Raw genomic sequence first — 19,354 nt, forward strand, 5'->3', positions numbered from 1 at the left:
CGGTCGCGCTCGCTGGCCGCGTCCGCAGCCGGCTGCGAGTGGCCGCGCTCAGCGCTGCCGGCCCCGCCCCCTTACTACGGAAAGCACTCGCGTCACAGCGCGCCGCTTCGCCGGTTGCCTACCCCAAGGAGCGCTCCCGTGAGTGACGTCAGAGGGACGCTGCGCGCAGCGGCTCGATATATCGAGCGCATCTGCCGATAAGAGCGGCGGTGACCGCGGCGCGCCAGCCGCCGGCGCCGGCTCAGTCAGTAGACGGCCGCCCGCGAGTGTGCATGCCGACGCCGGCCGCCGCGCCGCCGCATGCTGCTGCACTGCGCGTGCGCGGGCCCTCCGGCGCGCAAGCACCGCCCCAAGACGCAGTGGTATGTCAAGGTACGTCTCGTCTCGTCACGTCTCCAGGCACTCTCCTAGTCGCCGCGTAGCTTCTAACAGCGGCTGCCGTGTTCGGTATTAATCTGTGCACAGAAGGCGGTCATTAGTAACACTACGGGAAGAGCTCATACCTATCACGAATCTTGTACGCGCACACGTCGCCACAGCTTCCAGCGCTCGTCGTTTTGTGTTGCAAAATGCATGAATTATGTAGTGGTTTTATAACGCACAGGCGAGCTGATTTCTTAGACGCCGTTTTTTTTCTTCTTTCTCTACAGATCTCCTTCAAAAGACGAAACACTAAAGCGCCGTTGTTCTTCAGATGCAAAAAAAAAACCTCTTGTCGCGTTGCGTTGGTGAACGATGATCATCTGGCGTGAAGCGACATCTAGTGTCAGAGACCAGTCCGAAAGCTTCTCGCAGAGTTCGTTGCCTGGAGTTTCCCGACAGTTTGGAAACCTGTGTTGCCGGCGTCTGTTCGGCCTAGAGTTCCCAAGACTGGCGTCTGCATGAAATGCGTACGGTCCATTGCTCTTGCAACTTCTTGGAATGTCAGGTCATGTCATGGCTAATATGAAAAAAAGATCGCACATTCCCGACTTAAGAAAACCGAGAAATGAAATTTGATGAAAAAATTGTCACTTTTATGGGTTTACGTAGCGTTAAAGTGTTTTTTTGCTACGAATTCGAGGAGGATAAATCTTTTTATTTATTTATTTATTTATATTTAGAAGTGCTGAATTCGTATTTCCGTGTTACACTATTTCATCACTGCCTGTTACTATGTCTGTCGTTGGACAGTAGCTTGTTTCCCCTGACAACAGCTTTTACTGAATACATATTTGTTTACAAATGATATTAAATAACCTTGATCAAGACAGAGATTTTCTTGCATTTTTTTCTTCTCTGGAAGATAACGTACAGAATCGTTCCGCAAATATTTAATTAATGAATGTCAAGGTTTCTAATATAATATTTGTAAGTTAAATATAATGTGCTTCGCGACAGTTATTGTAATACTGTGGGAGTTGGGTCTACCTTCTACCAAGTACAGTAGTCTTTATATTCACCAAAATATTTGGCACTTTCACCCGTAACATACTACGAATTCTGCCGTTAAATTCCGTATGTGAGTCTGTTTTGATGTATACACAATCTATTCCGGACTGCTTTGGACAAATACGAAGTATAAAGTGGGCTACGTGGTTCGTTGGGAGTAAATTTGTCGAAATTACGAATCTTGGAAAGTAGCACCACATGGAACGAAATAACACATATGCAGATGGAAATCACAGCAGCGATCAAACACGTCAGAGAGAACGCAAGCAATAATTTATTTTGATGTGACCGTGTTGCTCGGTGGTTCAGTGGACGAGGAGCAGACTACGTACCCGGAAGTTCACGCTTCTGTTCTCCGTTTCGCATATATTTTTTTATATCTCTTCGTTTTAAACCTATGACAATGACTTGTTAATATAGAAATGCCAAGTTGCACCATGGATCGGAGTCCCCCCTAACTGGCCTGTCAGTTAATGTTTGAACCAGCATTCGCGTTGAGTACAGATTTGCTTTACAGGGCGGACTTAATTATCCAACTACTATTAAATGAAATATACAAAAAACTACAGGTACTGAGTATCACTAAACTACTTTCAGGCATACTCTTGTTTTCTGGTCTGGCTGCGTAAAAGTTTATGTATCGCTAATGACTATAATTGCAGTACTGGATATTATTCTGAATTAATTATTAAATTGTGTCTAAGTTATATAAAAATCAGACTATGTACTTCATCTAGTACGTTGTGTAGAAGACATTGCGGAAAACACGCTTCCGTTAAAACTTAAGATATCAATGCAAGAAGCTACTGTTAGCCTATAAAAGTAACAACAAAATTTTGAACGACATACAGGGAGTTCAAAAGAGTGCCGCATATTGTTATACGGGATTAATCTGTGTAAACTCGAAGAAAAATCTGGAATCGTATGTCTAGAAAAAGTACTACTCCTGCGATAATCATCTGTTCCTTGACACTACAGGAGGTGCTTATTATTACCACCAATCTTTCTTGCACAACCTTTAGCTAGCCTCCTCCTCAAAGAATTTCGAACTTGTGTGAACACACCTGGATGCTTTTGGATTTGGTGACATGCTTGTTACACTCTCTGCTGTAGCGTGTGTACGTTGTCGACGATTGTGGAACACACGAATGCTTTAAAGTATCCCTACCGCCACAATTCTCAGCTATTAAGATCAAGAGAGCGGGGAGGCAAGACTCGCTCCTCCGTAGCCGGCGTGTGAACTGTGTGACTGCTACGGCGATACCTCGTCGTGAGTGATCACGAACCTGCTAGTCGTTGGAACAACCTTCTGGAACCTTTTTGTCGAGTTGAAATACGGGGTTGAAGGTGTTTGACGTTCGTGACACGTGCCTCTCGATTAACGCTTTTGTCTAAACCATAGCGGAATACCATATCTGTCAGTTCCCGAATGGAATAACAGGACTCCATCTCACTGTTCACGCTCTTGACGCTTCGCAGAATGCCAATACAGCCCCAAACGACACGTGTGGTATGTCTGATACAGGGGAAAGCTGTAAGTGCTACGCCTGACTGCGGCATCACATCAGAGAACTAAACACAGAGACAAACACAAACAATAAGAATGTGAGCTGTGAACGTCAGCAGGAAGGCAGCCTGCAGCACTTAAGTACTGACCATTCTCGGCAAAAGTAAAACGGACCGTATATCGACAAGTATTTGTTACCGAAAGCGTGTTTACGGAACTTTTTCTGTTTTTAATCAGTGCTATCTCCTATAAGAATATGGGACATTCCTTTTTGAAACTGTTAATGTGACACCCGTAACAAAGTACTTTTTACGCATTACTCCAATTGATTACTGTCACGTACAACGCGTGTCATGTTGTTGCGGATGAGCAGTGGGCGCCGGGTGTGTGTTGACTACGTATGATGCGACCAGTGTCTAGAGGAAGACGGGCTGCAGGTAATTTAAATTTCCGAACCTTGTAGACACCGGGCGACACACCAGCTCAACTTCGTAAAGAGCTAGTACCGATTCCCTGCTCATTAGTAATCCTTCTAATGGCGCACCAAATAGTAATTTAACTTTAAACTGTAATTGCGGTGACGCATATCGAGCCTTACAACACTTGTGGCTCATACCTGCCGCTCTAGGCACAAGGTTCAGGTACCTAACTCCTACTGCTGTCACCGCCAAACATTCGCCTAACGAAGTATTAAGATGGAACTTCCTGGCAGATTAAAACTGTGTGCCTGACCGAGACTCGAACTCGGGACCTTTGCCTTTCGCGGGCAAGTGTTCTACCAACTGAGCCACCCAAGCACGACTCACGCCCCGCCCTCACAGCTTTACTTCTGCCAGTACCTCGTCTCCTACCTTCCAAACTTTACAGAAGCTCTCCTGCGCAGGAGCAATATGTACCGTATCGTAGAAACTGAACAGTTACCGACTGCACAGACTACTCAATGAGTACTTTAATCTCCAATGTCTGAAGCGTGTGATGTTTTAAGTATATGTTTCGTACCATAACTTCGGCCCACTCATTGAGGTTATCGTGAACGTGAACCAGGGTGTTTACTTCGACATTCTCAGTGACCAAATGCAACCTGTCCCTCTACATCCTCGTGATGAGTATACTGTGGACACTCCTTGTTCCCAGACGACAACGGCCATCTTCATAGGACTGAACGCATACGTTCCTGGTTTGACGAACACTCAGACATCATACCGTACCTCGACTGTTCCGTTAAATCGGCCAAATTTAACCACATAGATAATGTCTGCGACTATTTGGAACGATGGCTGTAACTTAGCAGTCTGGTAGCTCTAAGGTATTATGTAACTCACGAGTAGCTTCTGCCAGCTCCGACGTGAGGAAACTAGTCGCCAAATGGGGCCATTACGGCCCTGCAGAGGAGACCGGTGACCTTTGGGTGGCATTAAATTAGAAAAGTCGGTGCTTCGGCCACATGTCATTTTATTAAAATCTGTAACCGGTTTCGCCTTTGCAGCCACCATCATATCCAGAAACTACAGCAACAAAACTTAGGGGAGTGTACTGACTACACGCCTGTGTGTGTCAGCCAATACACGCTTCTTTCTGTTGGTACCGTAATTTTTACCACATCTAATGATGGCTGCAAAGCCGAAACCGGTTGTCAGTTTTAATAAAGTAGCTTGTGAACAAGGCACTGACTTTTATCATATAATGGGAAACAAGACGTCTCTCAACCTCCCAGAATAGCGCCTATTAAAAGGCCAGAGGAGATGTTAGACGGTAGAAGCGTGTTGTCGCCTGCAGTACATGATTTTAAATCAGCTGTGGTTATCTGGAGAATAAGGAATACGAATACGAAAACCACCCCGTCACACAGTGGGCCAACTGGCTTCAAAACCTGGACATAATAAAAAAATGGGTTTAAAATACTACAAAACTGTCTCCTTTTGACAATCTTCGGCCCGTTGGTTAGGAATCAATGACAGAATTACAAAATGTTGGATCCAATTTGATGGATTAAAAAATTATAAGTTTAGCTGACTGGGGTAAAACTTGGGCTATAAAGTTTTGTGAGATCGCTGATAACGTATTGGAAGTCGAAATTGCCGTACTGAAATGTTTTATACCACGTTTTACAGTTTTCAATCGAAATCTGTCACATTCGTAGCTTGTGTCATTACTGCTTTCAGAAGTATCTCTGTCAGGTTGTCCACTGGTAGATGGTTCGAAAATCGTTTGCCTCAGGTGGCATCTGTTTATCTCCAATTGTCATTTTCTGGACTCTCCAGGTGAATTGATCCGTAGGTGCTATAAGCTGATGAAATACGACTTGCATCGCTTTCTCACGGTAACATTTGCGGGTAAAATCTGCTTGGTAACATCGGATATCCTTATTCCGAGCTTCCTGCGCACTTTCAGACAGCAGGCCTATCGGGAACGGAATAGCTTAGATTGTAACATATCCTCGCATCAAAACTATGTGAACTGAATGTAACTCCATCTTCTGTCTGGAGTATGGGACTATGGCTGGTCAACAGCCAGTAAAAAAATACCAATCGCCGTTATTTAGGTTTTATTTTTAGGCTACCAGTTTCAGCGATACACTACGTCATCTTCAGGCCTGCTTCAATCCAGTAACCTGTATTCTGTAACACGAAGGTTGCTCGATTGAAGCAGGCCTGAATATGACGTAGTGTATCGTTGAAACTGGTAGCCTAAAAATAAAACCTAAATAACGGCGATTGGTATTGCTTCATTGGGTATGTGAACTGATGTCGGTATCGAACCTTATTGCATAATATTGAAGATTCCGATGAAGCTGCCGCCCGTCTTTAGAGAAGTATACATTTTTTTCAGAAATCTTGATAGATATGTTTCACTTCTAGAGCTATCTCTACAAAATTTAAATAGTTCTGAAGCATCTGGCGAAAAAAAAATTACTCGGGGAAATTTCGATCTTGTAAAAAAATTTATTTGGCAATTTGCGATAAAAATTTATGATCACAATGCTGTATAGCTCCCCAAGAATTCTATTGAAAACTCTGATACTTTTTGTGCAGATAATTGTGTATGAGATGATTTCAATAACGAGGGACCCATATATTACCTTGTGGCACTGGCGCACCGTAGAAAAATGACCGTCCACTAAAAACTTGCAAATGTGCTCACGCAAATACATTTGAACACGTTAACTATACTATCAAGACAGCAGGAGAGCCACTTACAAAAAGTGGAGCCACTGAGAGGAAATTTTGTAGCCAACGATTTCGTATAATATCGGTAGAAATTTAGTTTTAAGTCGATTTACGTCCTTACACCGGTTAAGAAGTCATAAACATGTCTTCTGGAGTACTACTCATTTTATCCCGGCAGCTAGGCGGGGTCGTTGTCACGTACTAAACAGGACACACAAGAAATATGTTACTGTGTCGTTGGCCGAGTCACTGTTTACCGTCAAATGTCACGGCACATATCATGTCGACTTGATACTGGAGTTACACAGCAGCATTGGGGAAGTATGCACCAGTGCAATCTGCATAAGATTTCGCGCGACTTACGTTCGAACGCGCAGCTTTCTTTTTATTCTGTCCAGGTTTTGATACGAGTTGGTCAAATGTGTAGTCTGGTCGAATTGCGTGTTGGGGCCTACCGAATGCGTATTCAGCGTCGTTGGACATAACGAAGCTCTAGGATTTGCATGCAGCGTGCGTCGCGCCTCCTGTCACACGTGTTGCAACAGCAGCGTGGCGCCCCTGAGGAAGTCCGGCAGCGCGACTCGGGCGACCGTCACGCCGCTATGACGTCGGCGCGGTCTCACGCCTGAGCTGTCCGCGCCGTAATAACACATTACTCAGCCGCTGACAGCAGGTTGCTAGGGAGCGCGGCAAGGCCCCAGGCCCTAGGGACTGCGCAGGGAAGCGTCGTGCTGGACACACACTTATCATTCCCCACCCGTCGTCTGCAGCACGAAATGACGTCAGCGCTGGTGGGCAGACGTAGGATCAGTCTTGGCTGATAGCAGGACTGTTAAAGATAAAAAAAAAAAAAAAATTGCCAAAGGAGATTACGCAACGAAGCCATGTTTACAATCTTGACGCGCAATGTTACTGACCGGATAAGCGGAAATAACTTGAAAGTTACATAAGGTGATAAGGTTTTCAGGCAACTCCTATTACATTCCGAAGTGTCGCAGTAGTTAAACGTTCTGCTGTCTCTTTCGCAATCGGTGGTGTGCAGATCCCTGTCAGGTCTCCATATTTACATTTTCAGTGGCTTTCCTAAATGACTTGAGGCGAAGGTCGATATAATTCCATTCAAGAACCTCATCCTCGCTCATTACGAAGTCGTACTTCCCGTCTACGATTCAATCGTAGACTGTAAAGTAGCCACAGTTTCCAGCAACTTTTAACATCCAATATTCCTTCTCTATTACTGACTGATAAAGAATGTAAAGAAACAACAGATTTACAGGTAGTTTTCACTAGAATCAAACCCCCCAGATGGCTCACCAATCTTTAACAGGTGACTGGGTAACGCGTAATTCCCAGCCCCGGGTCGACAGGTGAGGTTCGCTCGTATCCCCTGGTACAGGCCAGGCCCAGGGAGGGGTGATTTCCCGAGCTGCAGCCTTCTCAATTTGCCGATTGGTCCCTCTGCCAGATGTTCAGGAGATGCGACCTGAGGTGCGAACAATCATCTATAAGGCGGATGCGCCCCCTTGTGAAGGGAGCCCCAGTTGGAAGGAGCGCGCCTTCGGAGACGCTGGCAGTCAGAGGGGATTTCCTCGAAATGAGTCAATCATCTTCCCAATCAACGTCTACGAAACGTAGACGTAATGAGTCTAATGATTCGAAGACACGTCCCGCTGCACCACGGTTCCTCGTGGTCTCACATACTGAAGACAGTCAGTCCTTCGCCACGGTAAATCCGTTAATTATTCTGAAAGGTGTTGATGCAGTGACTGGCACTGTCAAATCCTGCTCTCGTTTACGGAACGGCACTTTGCTTTTGGAGACTGCTTCTGATTCTCAAGCACAGCGACTGCTTGCTCCCTCACTTCTCCATGGCTATCCTGTTCGTATCGAGGCCCATAGAACTTCCAATTCTTCCCGTGGTGAAATTTACACCAGGCTGCTCGACGGTCTAACCGAAGCAGACATCCAATCTTGCCGTCCATCGTGTGATGAAACAGGTAGATTCCTTCTTAGTGCCCTCCCGCACCCTTTTCCTCACCTTTGATAGGGTGGTACTGCCGTCAAAGATCAAAGCAGGCTAGATAGGTTTAAATGATAAACGTAATAATAATCGTAAAATGATAGGATGCTAACCAATTTTGTTTTATTCCACCAATCGCAAAATCAGTAAAACTATTCCTAGAGCCAGACTATCGTTATTACTCATAACAAGATTACCGGTCATTAATCAGTAGCTCCTGAGCACCGCGGAAGTCATAAAAATGCTTCACACGATCTTAATTCCGTTTTTTCGCGGAGTTGCACTTCACACACAAGTTCACATGTTTCCACCTCGAAAATCGATCGTAGACTGCCACGGATTAACACGACGTTGCACACTTACGTCATCCGAGGCAGGTTCTCAACAAGAAGCTCCGTCTTTATATGACACCAGATTTTATACACGGATTCATGCGTTAACCTCACTGGAACCGACCGTAGACTAGTAGTGAGCTATCTTAGCAGTTTGGCGCCTGCCCTATCAGGGCGCACTTGTGGTTAGTTCATCCTTTCCATCAATAAGCATGACGGTAACTAAAACGTTTAGTTGGCACTTTCTAATGAATTGAGTGATGTTGAAATCATTATTAACAAGTTCTCAGAGCAAGTAACGTCATCAGCAAGGATGGAGCTGAGATATTGATATCCCTGGCGCCCAGCGTTGTAGGTGAATCCCCACTGTCTCTCTGCTCCATTACGATGGGACACATGTTCGCCCTGCCGTTGTCGCGCAATGTGACCATCTGGCTCGTTGTTCGACGAGTCTGCCTTGTGATCCAACCTACTCGTTAGCTTCCCCGTAACAAAATCTTGTTGTACTGAGCATTAAAACATAGTAAGAAAAATGTAATAAACGTGGGCAGTGATGTGACATAAACGCCACGACTAGCGACAGTCAGATCATTCGGAATTATTATGGCAACTCGTAATTACGATCGCATCCCGGCCACCTACGCCTCCATGCCCCCACTAAGGTAATTTATCGCGTTCTCATGGCATGTACAATCATTAGTTAATACGTTTCTTGCTCGCCCTCAATTACGTTTTTTTAATTCTTCATTTTGTATCCTCCGATTACTTACGTGTGTGGCTGCTTCTTGATTGACAGAGATTTGTCTACCGAACCAGTAATAACCTTCTGGTATCCAGGCACTTCTGCGATCTATTTCAGTGCCTTTTTACTTCATTCTGTGAACCTCATTGTTGATATGTCTGTTGGTCTTTGTGAAACTATACCTCTTGAGTCTGGTAGACTCTTCTTTAAGAAGAATCTTGCTGTCGCCTCTGTCCGTAATATGTCCACTATAATTGTGAAGACAAGGACGAATTGAACGCGTGGTAAGAAATGAATTTGACGCATTAGGCGCGGTCGCGGCAGGAAGTAGCGTAGTTAGGTGGTCTTTTGGAAGCCACACAAACTGGAACAATGTTACATCTTTCACAATCATCTGTAAACAAACACACATGAACACAACTATGCATTTCTGTAAACGTCTGGTATTCACTAAATAGCAAATGAAAGCATGAAACTTCATGGTACTTCTATTTAAGATTTATGTGTACATAGCTAACTTCGCTATCAAAGAGAATATGAAGGCAGCTGTCTGTTTCTTCCAGTTTTCATCACACATTACAGAGTGACACAACTGTGATAAGATTGCAAAGGGAAGTGAAATGCGAAATTCTGAACTTCCTGCGAAATAGTTTCCCTGCGTGCTCTCATCTCTTCGTGCCGCAGTCTGACGAACGGTGGAGTCGACAGCATAGCGTATGAATCCCCGTAATATATAAGGGGCGATAAAGTTTCCATTCGGAGACCGTGGAGTCCAGAATCTGTATGCCAATCAGGCAAAATCAGCGAGAGCTTTGAGGCAATCATCCCACCGACCCACCAGGTTGAAGATTTCCGTTTGGTTAAACGCAGTGTCTTGTATGTGTGAAGAAGCTGCACACCGTCCGACGGGAAACGTTGACCCTTCAAGGCCTTCTTTAAGGAACCGAACCCGCGATAATCGCACGAGGAAAAAATCAGGAAAACCGGTGTCTCTCACTTGTTGTCTGTAATGGATGAGGCTGGCCTCCTAGATCAACCGGCGTCGTGTGTCGAATGGCGACCAGCAGGGAACTTGGAGCACCGTTCCACATCGGTGGTTTGAGACAGAGATGCTGCCCTATACACATACTTCACTCTCGTGCGTGTGTGTGTGTGTGTGTGTGTGTGTGTGTGTGTGTGTAGGGGGGCTCACTTGTTTGCGTTAGTGTTGATGTTCATATGAAAAAGTCGTTACGAAACAGTTTCCCGTGCGGAAGCTACCTCGGGAAGTCACCGCTGCAATTAAGGGATTTCGCCATTCCAGCATATTCAGAAACGATGAATCACAGTTTCCACACATGAACCAGTAGTTTCTAGAGAACCTGTGTGCCATTCAGTCCTTCTGCAACTCATATTTTAACAGAGACATTTTCAACAATCTTACGATTATGGAATTAGTGATATTAGTAAATTAGAAATTAAATAACACGAACTTTTTTTTAGGAGTGGCAGCTCATTATAACCTTATTTGAAATACCTTTCAAGAAAATTGCTTGACTTGTTGTTAACTCTTTGCTACCATTAAACAGAACGGATGAACTACACTAAAGTGTGAACGTATCTGTTAGAACTGTTAACCTGTAAGGTCGTTAACACTCTGAATTATCAAATAAACCACTATCATTTCGTAGGCCACGCAAAACGTTTAACTGACAATGAGTAGAAAAATCTAACACAAAAAGTTGACAACTGAGAAATCTATAAAGTTAGGACTATTGACTTGGCGAGTCCGCCTCAGGTAGCTGAGTGGTCAGCGTGACAGAATGTCAATCCTAAGGGCCCGGGTTCGATTCCCGGCTGGATCGGAGATTTGCTCCACTGAGGGACTGGATGTTGTGTTGCCCTAATCATCATCATTTCATCCCCATCGACGTGCAAGTCGCCGAAGTGGCATCAAATTGAAAGACTTGCACCCGGCGAACGGTCTCCCAGACGGGAGGCCCTAGTCACACGACATTTACATTTTTATTGACTTGGCCTTGAATTGTAATAAATAATGTACATTAGATACATTGCAGTTCACCCACTCGAAAACAATAGTTAACTGTCATTCATATTTTACATTTTAGTAGCTCAGAGAAAGGATGGAAATTCTGTGGCAGCAAAATCGTTCATCATTGTCTAATTGTTTCCCATCCTGTAGGACTACCGAAGTCTAACAGTACCGTATGCTTCACTGCTACCCAAACACATTGACGTGACAAAAGTCATGGGATAGCGATATGCACTTGTACAGATGATGGTAGTATCACGTGCCCGACGCATAAAAGGCCAGTGCATTGGTGGAGGCGTCATTTGTGCTCAAGTGATTCACGTGAAAAGGTTTTCGACGTGGTTATGGCCGTACGACGGGAATTAAGTCTTCGAACGCGGATTGGTAGTTGGACCTAGGCGCATGGAACATTCCATTTCGGATATCGTTAGGGGATTCAGTTTTCCGAGGTCCACAGTGTCAATCGTGTGCCAAGAATATCAAAGTTCAGGCTTTTCCAATGGCCGACGGCCTCCACTTAACGACCGAGAGCAGTGGCGTTTGCGTAGGATTATAAGTGCTAATAGACAAGCAACAATGCGTGAAATAACCGCAGAAATCAGGGTGGGACGTACAACGAAAGTGTCCGTTAGGACAGTGCGGCGAAATTTGGCGTTAATGGGCTATGGCAGCCGATGACCGACGCAAGTGCATTTGCTAACAGCACGACAGCGCCTGCGAAGCGTCTCCAGGGCTCGTGACCATATCTGTTGGAACCTAAGCGACTGGAAAACTGTTAACGGGCCATATGAATCCCGATTTCAGATGTTGAGAATTGAGGAAAGGATTCGAGTGTGGTGCAGACCCCTGAAGCGATGGATCGAAGTTGTCTACAAGGCACTGTGCTAGCTGGTTCTGGCTCCTCAATGGTGTGGACTGTGTTTACCTGCAACGGACTGGGTCCTTTGGGCCAACTGAACCGATCATTGGCTCTAAATGGTTATGTTCGGCTAATTGGAGACCACCAGCAGCCATTCATGGATTTCATGTTCTCAAACATCGATGTCATGTCACCGGACCACAATTGTGCGCGATTAGTTTGAAGAACATTCCGGATAATTCGAGCGAATGATTTGGGCACCAAGATCACCCGACATGATTTCCATCGAGCATTTATGCGACATAATCGAGACATCAGTTCGTGAGCGATGTCCTGCACCGGCAACAGTACGCCGGACAGCTATATGGAACATGGACGTAATTATTCGTTCGATAACAGCATTGCACTCAGCATTCGGCACTCGTAATATTGGCACTTCACAGCTTCTTACGTTCTCACAGAGGCAAGAAAATCAAACTACGTTTCCGTACTATAATTTGCTGCACATACCATCTTGGATCTTATTCCGTAAGTAGCACATGTGATGCAAGTTCATTGTTACGCCACGTATTTTACGGAGTTACGGACTTGGAGTGAACGATATTTCGGGAAGTGTTTGTTCTCTCAGGTTTTCCTGGCGTGATTGATTAATGGTATGCGTTCTGTTGTTCAGACGAGTTGTTGGTTCCACTCCCGTGTGCAGTATTTCGACGATTGGGTCCAGTCATCTTATCCAGGTCTGCGAGCTTGGTTGGTTGCTTGGTTGTTTCGTTTAGTCCAGGTAGCCAATAACCGCACACTGGACCTCAAGAAGGCAACTGGTCAGTTATCGAGCTGGCCGTTGTGGCCTTGCAGTTCTAGGCGCTTCAGTCTGGAACCGCGCGACATGCTACGGTCGCAGGTCCGAATCCTGCCTCGAGCATGGATGTGTGTGATGTCCGTAAGTTAGTTAGGTTTAAGTATTTTTAAGTTATAGAGGACGGATGACCTCAGATGTTAAGTCCCATAGTGCTCAGAGCCATTTGAACCATTTATTTCAGTAATCGAGATATTGCGCATAAATATGGAGTCAACAGCTTAGCTGTACAAACAAAATCACACCATTAATGTCTCGGGGAGGCTGTACCAAGAAATTCAGTATCGGCTCGTTCCGAGTTCTTCTCTCGAGCTACACTGTCTCGATGTCTGTTTCTCACTTACTGTAGCACCAGTGCAAAAATATCTGTAACGTAATGTCTTTTACGTCCGACCACTCTGTACTTCATCAGTGTTGCCATAAAAAGAAAGAGCTTTACACAACGCCAAACGATCCATATTCAGGCACACTATAATGGTAAAGGCAAACACCGATAATTCAAAAGCAAAACCTCGAAAACATCGACAAATATAAAGATTGGACAATAAGATAAAGTACAAAAAATTGGTTTCTGAATGGTGCTAGAAGACCTGTATTGTATGATTTTGATGGGTAGTGCAAGAAAAATCAAAGTCGTTCTTCCCGAGCAACGTACAGTAATAAACAAAATGCAACTTCTTTTATGGAGAGCAAGAGAGTCGAAGAACGGCCATCTTATTATGATTTTAATAATTTTCTGGAAGACACCTCGTTTGATTTAATGATGATCGTCATGAGTAGAAAAACTGGTAGGAAACAACGTAAGTTTCAGTGCCACACACTGATATAATAGCGACTAAGACGATGTTTTGCGCATTGTACTCGAGTTAACAGAAGCATTTCAATATCCTATTACACGCCACGATCGGAAACAGAAACTGGAACAGCTCCACTGGTTCGTGCGCATTCCTGTGCAGGCCAGCTCAGTGTTTCGATCCACGCGGCATTTCGCTGATTTCACGGAAATGTGTCGTCGGGACGCACAGAGCCAGTCACGTACCGCGGTGCAAACTGCGCGTGCTACGTGTTTGGTACATGGGGATTCAGGCGAAGGTTTCCGTACCGACGTGACGGCTGGGTCGCGACCGGGATGGGAACGGCGTCCGTAAGTTTGTTTACCGAGTAAGTGTTAACGACTGCTGCTTACGTACTTAACTGGAAATGTACCTGGTGTGTTCTGTTACGCAAGATCCGTAATTGGCTTCCTTGTTGTTGCCAACGACAACAGGAACCAACTATAGCTGCTGGCTATTTCCGGAGGAAACCGTGTGAATTTCCTTACCTATGCGCTATTTTCCGTAAGTATTTTTATGATCCACTGATAAGTACTGCATAAGTTACACACACATTTTTATTTTCGTAATGAGCTTTTTTCCTTGTATGAAGACGGAAGTTGTGCACATTTTAGTTTCCTGGAGATTTTATTAATCAAAATTTGAAGTATTGAAACAGAAATAATCACTTGATTTTTTCTTCAGAGAGTGCATTTACTAATCACAGGAATGAAGCTGCCGGAAGAATTTGCAGGATGAGGGAAAAAATCGACTGGTGCCAGCGTTGTCCTGTAACAGGCAATTCGTTAAGAACACAAAAGCCGCTAAAAGTTTAACAGTTCAACCGCAATGAGTTACCGCAAAAACGCCACTGTTAAGTTTTCGTCTTTTGATTTCAATGGCACTCGTACGTCGAGGATGAGATGCCGTGGGTTCGATTCCCGGCGGGGTCAGGGATTTTCTCTGTCCCGTGATGACTGGGTGTTGTGTGATGTCCTTAGGTTAGTTAGGTTTAAGTAGTTCTAAGTTCTAGGGGACTGATGACCATAGATGTTAAGTCCCATTGTGCTCAGCGCCATTTGAGCCATTTTTTGAGATGCCATGCCTCGCTGGCCGTGCCGATGAAACAGAATATTACGAAGGAAACATGAGGCGACAAAGGTTTCAGATCTGCACGAAGACTTGATGGATTCAAATAACTTCTCGTAAAAGATATTTCTTTCTGCCTATCACCTAGTACGGTACGTTGCCAGGGGCACTCAAAATGTGTCTTTCATAGATGGCTGTAAGTGCGCTATAGTATTCTGCTGGTGATTTTATTAAGCATTCTTTTCTTCATTGTTCCTATATTGTGAGACTGGATAGTTTCTTATACACATGACTCATCCTGGTTTGCGTTGCGTCCATACCTGTATCACAAGAACGCGACATCCCTGTCCTCGTTTGTCGGAAGTCACAGTACCATGGTCGAACTCGGAATAAGACGAGCGAAATGTTTTTGCCATTAGCGATGGATTACTCTCGCAAGACCAAATAATACGACGATGTTTGTTCCAGAGGCCACAAGAGTGATGTCACGGCCTTGGCATTTAACTCCGGCAAAAGAAATATCCGAAGCGAAGTTCGTGCGGGCAGCCGGGTTGCGCTCCCAGCGAACGCCTCGGTCTCGGCGAGAACAATAGAAAATGTGTTTATACTGAAGTTCTTGCACGCCGAAGGCCTTAAAGTCGACACAGACGCCGTGAAATGAGAGCAGAGGATCACGTAATTTACACGAAAAGAGCGAACTTCAGGGAATGAAGGAGAGAAGACTGTTCTCTCGTTGTGAAAGTTCGGGTACCCGTCATCAACAGCAAACAAGTGATACGGGAACTATTTTATTACAGTCACAGAACAGGGTGACGCAACAAAAGGCTTTGTGGAGCAGCAGAGTTAAAGAACAGTACAGGGTTTTACAGGTTTCCTCTCGCATTAGTGTCCTGCGTATCTCTACGCCGTGGTAGTTGGATGCATGACGAAGTCGTTCATTTTTAAGAGTATCCCACCGTTTTTTAAATTAAATACCTGGATAACTAGTCAAGAGATTGGAAAAGTGTGTGAAATTAGTTCGAAGTACAGTGAACTAATCACTGTTCTAGGGATTCCACGTTGGCACTTTTTAATATATAAGGGGTTGTAAACAACTACTTAACGACTGCACAGTATTTGCCTTCCCAAATGTCATGAATCTGGAAAAGAAATTGCGGAGAAACAGCACCAGTGAGACGTACTGTATTACAACTGGTGACGGCTTTACTTAACTCTACGTACCAGTAAGAACCTGATTTTGCGTGACAGAAGAATAACTCCGACTTCCGTTATCTTGTTGAAAACAGACAATTCGAGAGTAGTATTATAAGGATTATAAATTGAATACAGAAATTAGACACAGATATGACATAAGAAGTTTATTTACACTAAAATTTCTGGTTTCGGATTTTTTAAATCCATTGTCAGATAGCTCTCACAAGTAATCGTACTGAGGTCACGCTTGGTGTTGTAAAGTTTTTGGTGCTCTAAGGTAAACAAAACTTCGTTTAAAATTCATTAAACATATGTAAAAGTTTCATAATGTTAAGAACCGAAATATCTTAAAGTTGACTGGCATATAATTTGGCGGAAACTTACGTGTTGTACGTTTGTGCGACACATGCGTAGACCATTTTTAATCTGCCATTTTAAACTTTGCTGTGGTACACATACTCCACGTGCATACACAATGGAAGTTTCAGTAATTAGCGGTTTAATAAAAACCATTGTAATTTTAGTGTACCACACACTATCCTCAGCATTGACAAAACGTGGCCGGCTTCACAAGGGCAACGAAAGGTACAATAGAAATACCAACGAATGCTTTGCTCAGGAACATACACCACATAAGTTTTCGCCAAATAATATGACGAGCAAGTTTAAGAAATTTCCCTTATGATTCCTCAAATTACGAATCTTTTCTATATAAGTTTACTTAATTTTTTCTATTCTATTATCTTATGGCACCACACAATTAACGACCACAAAGAGATGGTTTATCAGTTTTCGTGTTGAGCCTCAAACTATGGATTTAAAAAAGAATCCAAATCGAGTGATCGTTAAATTTAAAATAAGTATTTATACCATATTTGTGGCTGGTTGGTTTATTCAAGTTATAATAATCATAAAGCGCTGTATTGATACAGACTGAACTCGAATTGTTCAGGGATATTTTATAGGTGTCTTATTATAAGCGACCCGTGATCTCTAGAGTCTCGATACACAGTAATTTCACTTGGTTTGATTTGTTACTACATCTTACTGCACAGAAAAATCAACATAGTAGTACACCTGTTAAAGGTGTGAGCTGTGTGTATTGTTTGAAAAGAAACTTGCAGTTGATAACGATGAAACCCACTTTATACCTCGTCCTCAAGCTTAGTTCAGTAATACTCGGTTCGTTCTCGCGTTTGTTTTACCGGCAGTGTTAGTTGTACCTTAACAGCGAAACGAGGCAGTGTAGATAGTAGTAGTTCTGATGAGGAGTTGGGCGATATGTGCCTCGTGTATGGCGTCACTGAATGCAAAGTAACAGCGGTACAGAGACGCTATGCTGAGCTGTTCGCGCAGTGACGTCACAGTACTGTTACTTCTTGACATCTGTGTTTCGTGTTGAAGGTCATGGAGATCGCGTTTTACAGGCGTTTCCGTCGCTGTGAAGATACCTTCGCAGAAAGAAAGGTAACAAATCGAATAAATGATACATACATTATTCTAAAATGAGTCATTGGAAATCGCGGACCCCTTACGCCAAAATATTTGGGAAATATTTGCGAACAGCATCCGATATTTTGTCGGTAGGGTTGGGGTTCGCCCTACATACGGCGACACTAGGGGAATTGCTGTAGCTGAATGTGGCTGTAGCCGGCCCTGTGCTGCTATTGTGTGGTGTTGTGGGTTCCTCGGCTGGACTGCTGACGACACGCACTTCCGCGAGTCCCGCCGAGGGCGCTGAGCAGTGTGTGCTCTTGACTTCCCTCTCCCAGAACACGCACGCGCGAGGCCACGAGAGTGATACCTGCCGCAATACGCCGCAGCAGCTTCGTAAGGCCGGGGGCTCTGGCATTTGCTGGAGAACCGCATTCCGCTAGCAGACCAACACCGACAACGATAGTTCAGGTATACATGCCGACGTCGCAAGCTGAATATGAACAGATAAAGTGTATGAGGATATTGAAAGGGTAATGCAGTATGTAAAGGGGGACAAAATCTAATAGTCATGGGCGTCTGGAATGCAGTTGTAGGGGAAGGAGTAGAAGAAAAGGTTACAGGAGAATATGGGCTTGGGACGAGGAATGAAAGACGAGAAAGATTAATTAAGTTCTGTAACATACCCTGTTCAAGAATCACAAGAGGAGGAGGTATACCTGGAAAAGGCGGGGAGATACGGGAAGATTTCAATTAGATTACATCATGGTCAGACAGAGATTCCGAAATCAGATACTGGATTGCAAGGCGTACCCAGGAGCAGATATAGACTCAGATCACAATATAGTAGTGATGAAGAGTAGGCTGAAGTTCAAGACATTAGTCAGGAAGAATCAATATGCAAAGAAGTGGGATACGGAAGTACTAAGGAATGACGAGATACGTTTGAAGTTCTCTAACGCTATAGATACAGCAACAAGGAATAGCGCAGTAGGCAGTACAGTTGAAGAGGAATGGACATCTTTAAAAAGGGCCATCACAGAAGTTGGGAAGGAAAACATAGGTACAAAGAAGGTAGCTGCGAAGAAACCATGGGTAACAGAACAAATACTTCAGTTGATTGATGAAAGGAGGAAGTACAAACATGTTTCGTGAAAATCAGGAATACAGAAATAAAAGTCGCTGAGGAATGAAATAAATAGGAAGTGCAGGGAAGCTAAGACGAAATGGCTGCAGGAAAAATGTGAAGACATCGAACAAGATATGATTGTCGGAAGGACAGACTCAGCATACAGGAAAGTCAAAACAACCTTTGGTGACATTAAAAGCAACGGTGGTAACATTAAGAGTGCAACGGGAATTCCACTGTTAAATGCAGAGGAGAGAGCAGATAGGTGGAAAGAATACATTGAAAGCCTCTATGAGGGTGAAGATTTGTCTGATGTGATAGAAGAAGAAACAGGAGTCGATTTAGAAGAGATAGGGGATCCAGTATTAGAATCGGAATTTAAAAGAGCTTTGGAGGACTTAGGGTCAAATAAGGCAGAAGGGATAATAGATAACATTCCATCAGAATTTCTAAAATCATTGGGCGAAGTGGCAACAAAACGACTATTCACGTTGGTGTGTAGAATATATGAGTCTGGCGACATACCATCCGACTTTCGGAAAAGCATCATCCACACAATTCCGAAGACGGCAAGAATGACAAGTGCGAGAATTATCGCACAATCAGCTTAACAGCTCATGCATCGAAGCTGCTTACAAGAATAATATACAGCAGAATGGAAAAGAAAATTGAGAATGCGCTAGGTGACGATCAGTTTGGCTTTAGGAAAAGTAAAGGGACGAGAGAGGCAATTCTGACGTTACGGCTAAT

The 19,354-nt window shown here is 44.1% G+C and overlaps 1 protein-coding gene across 1 annotated transcript in view; it reads left to right on the forward strand.

Moving 5' to 3' along the window:
• Window positions 1-260: 260 nt before the first annotated feature.
• The window catches only part of LOC126262711 (ral guanine nucleotide dissociation stimulator-like 1), a 394,400-nt gene continuing 375,306 nt past the window's right edge, over window positions 261-19,354 (forward strand). The window contains exon 1 of the mRNA XM_049959494.1: window positions 261-372. Coding sequence (XP_049815451.1) covers window positions 301-372 — 72 coding nt within the window. The 5' untranslated portion in view covers window positions 261-300. The remainder of the gene's footprint in view (window positions 373-19,354) is intronic.

Source organism: Schistocerca nitens, chromosome 6, assembly GCF_023898315.1.
Source record: "Schistocerca nitens isolate TAMUIC-IGC-003100 chromosome 6, iqSchNite1.1, whole genome shotgun sequence".
Classification (NCBI taxonomy): domain Eukaryota; kingdom Metazoa; phylum Arthropoda; class Insecta; order Orthoptera; family Acrididae; genus Schistocerca; species Schistocerca nitens.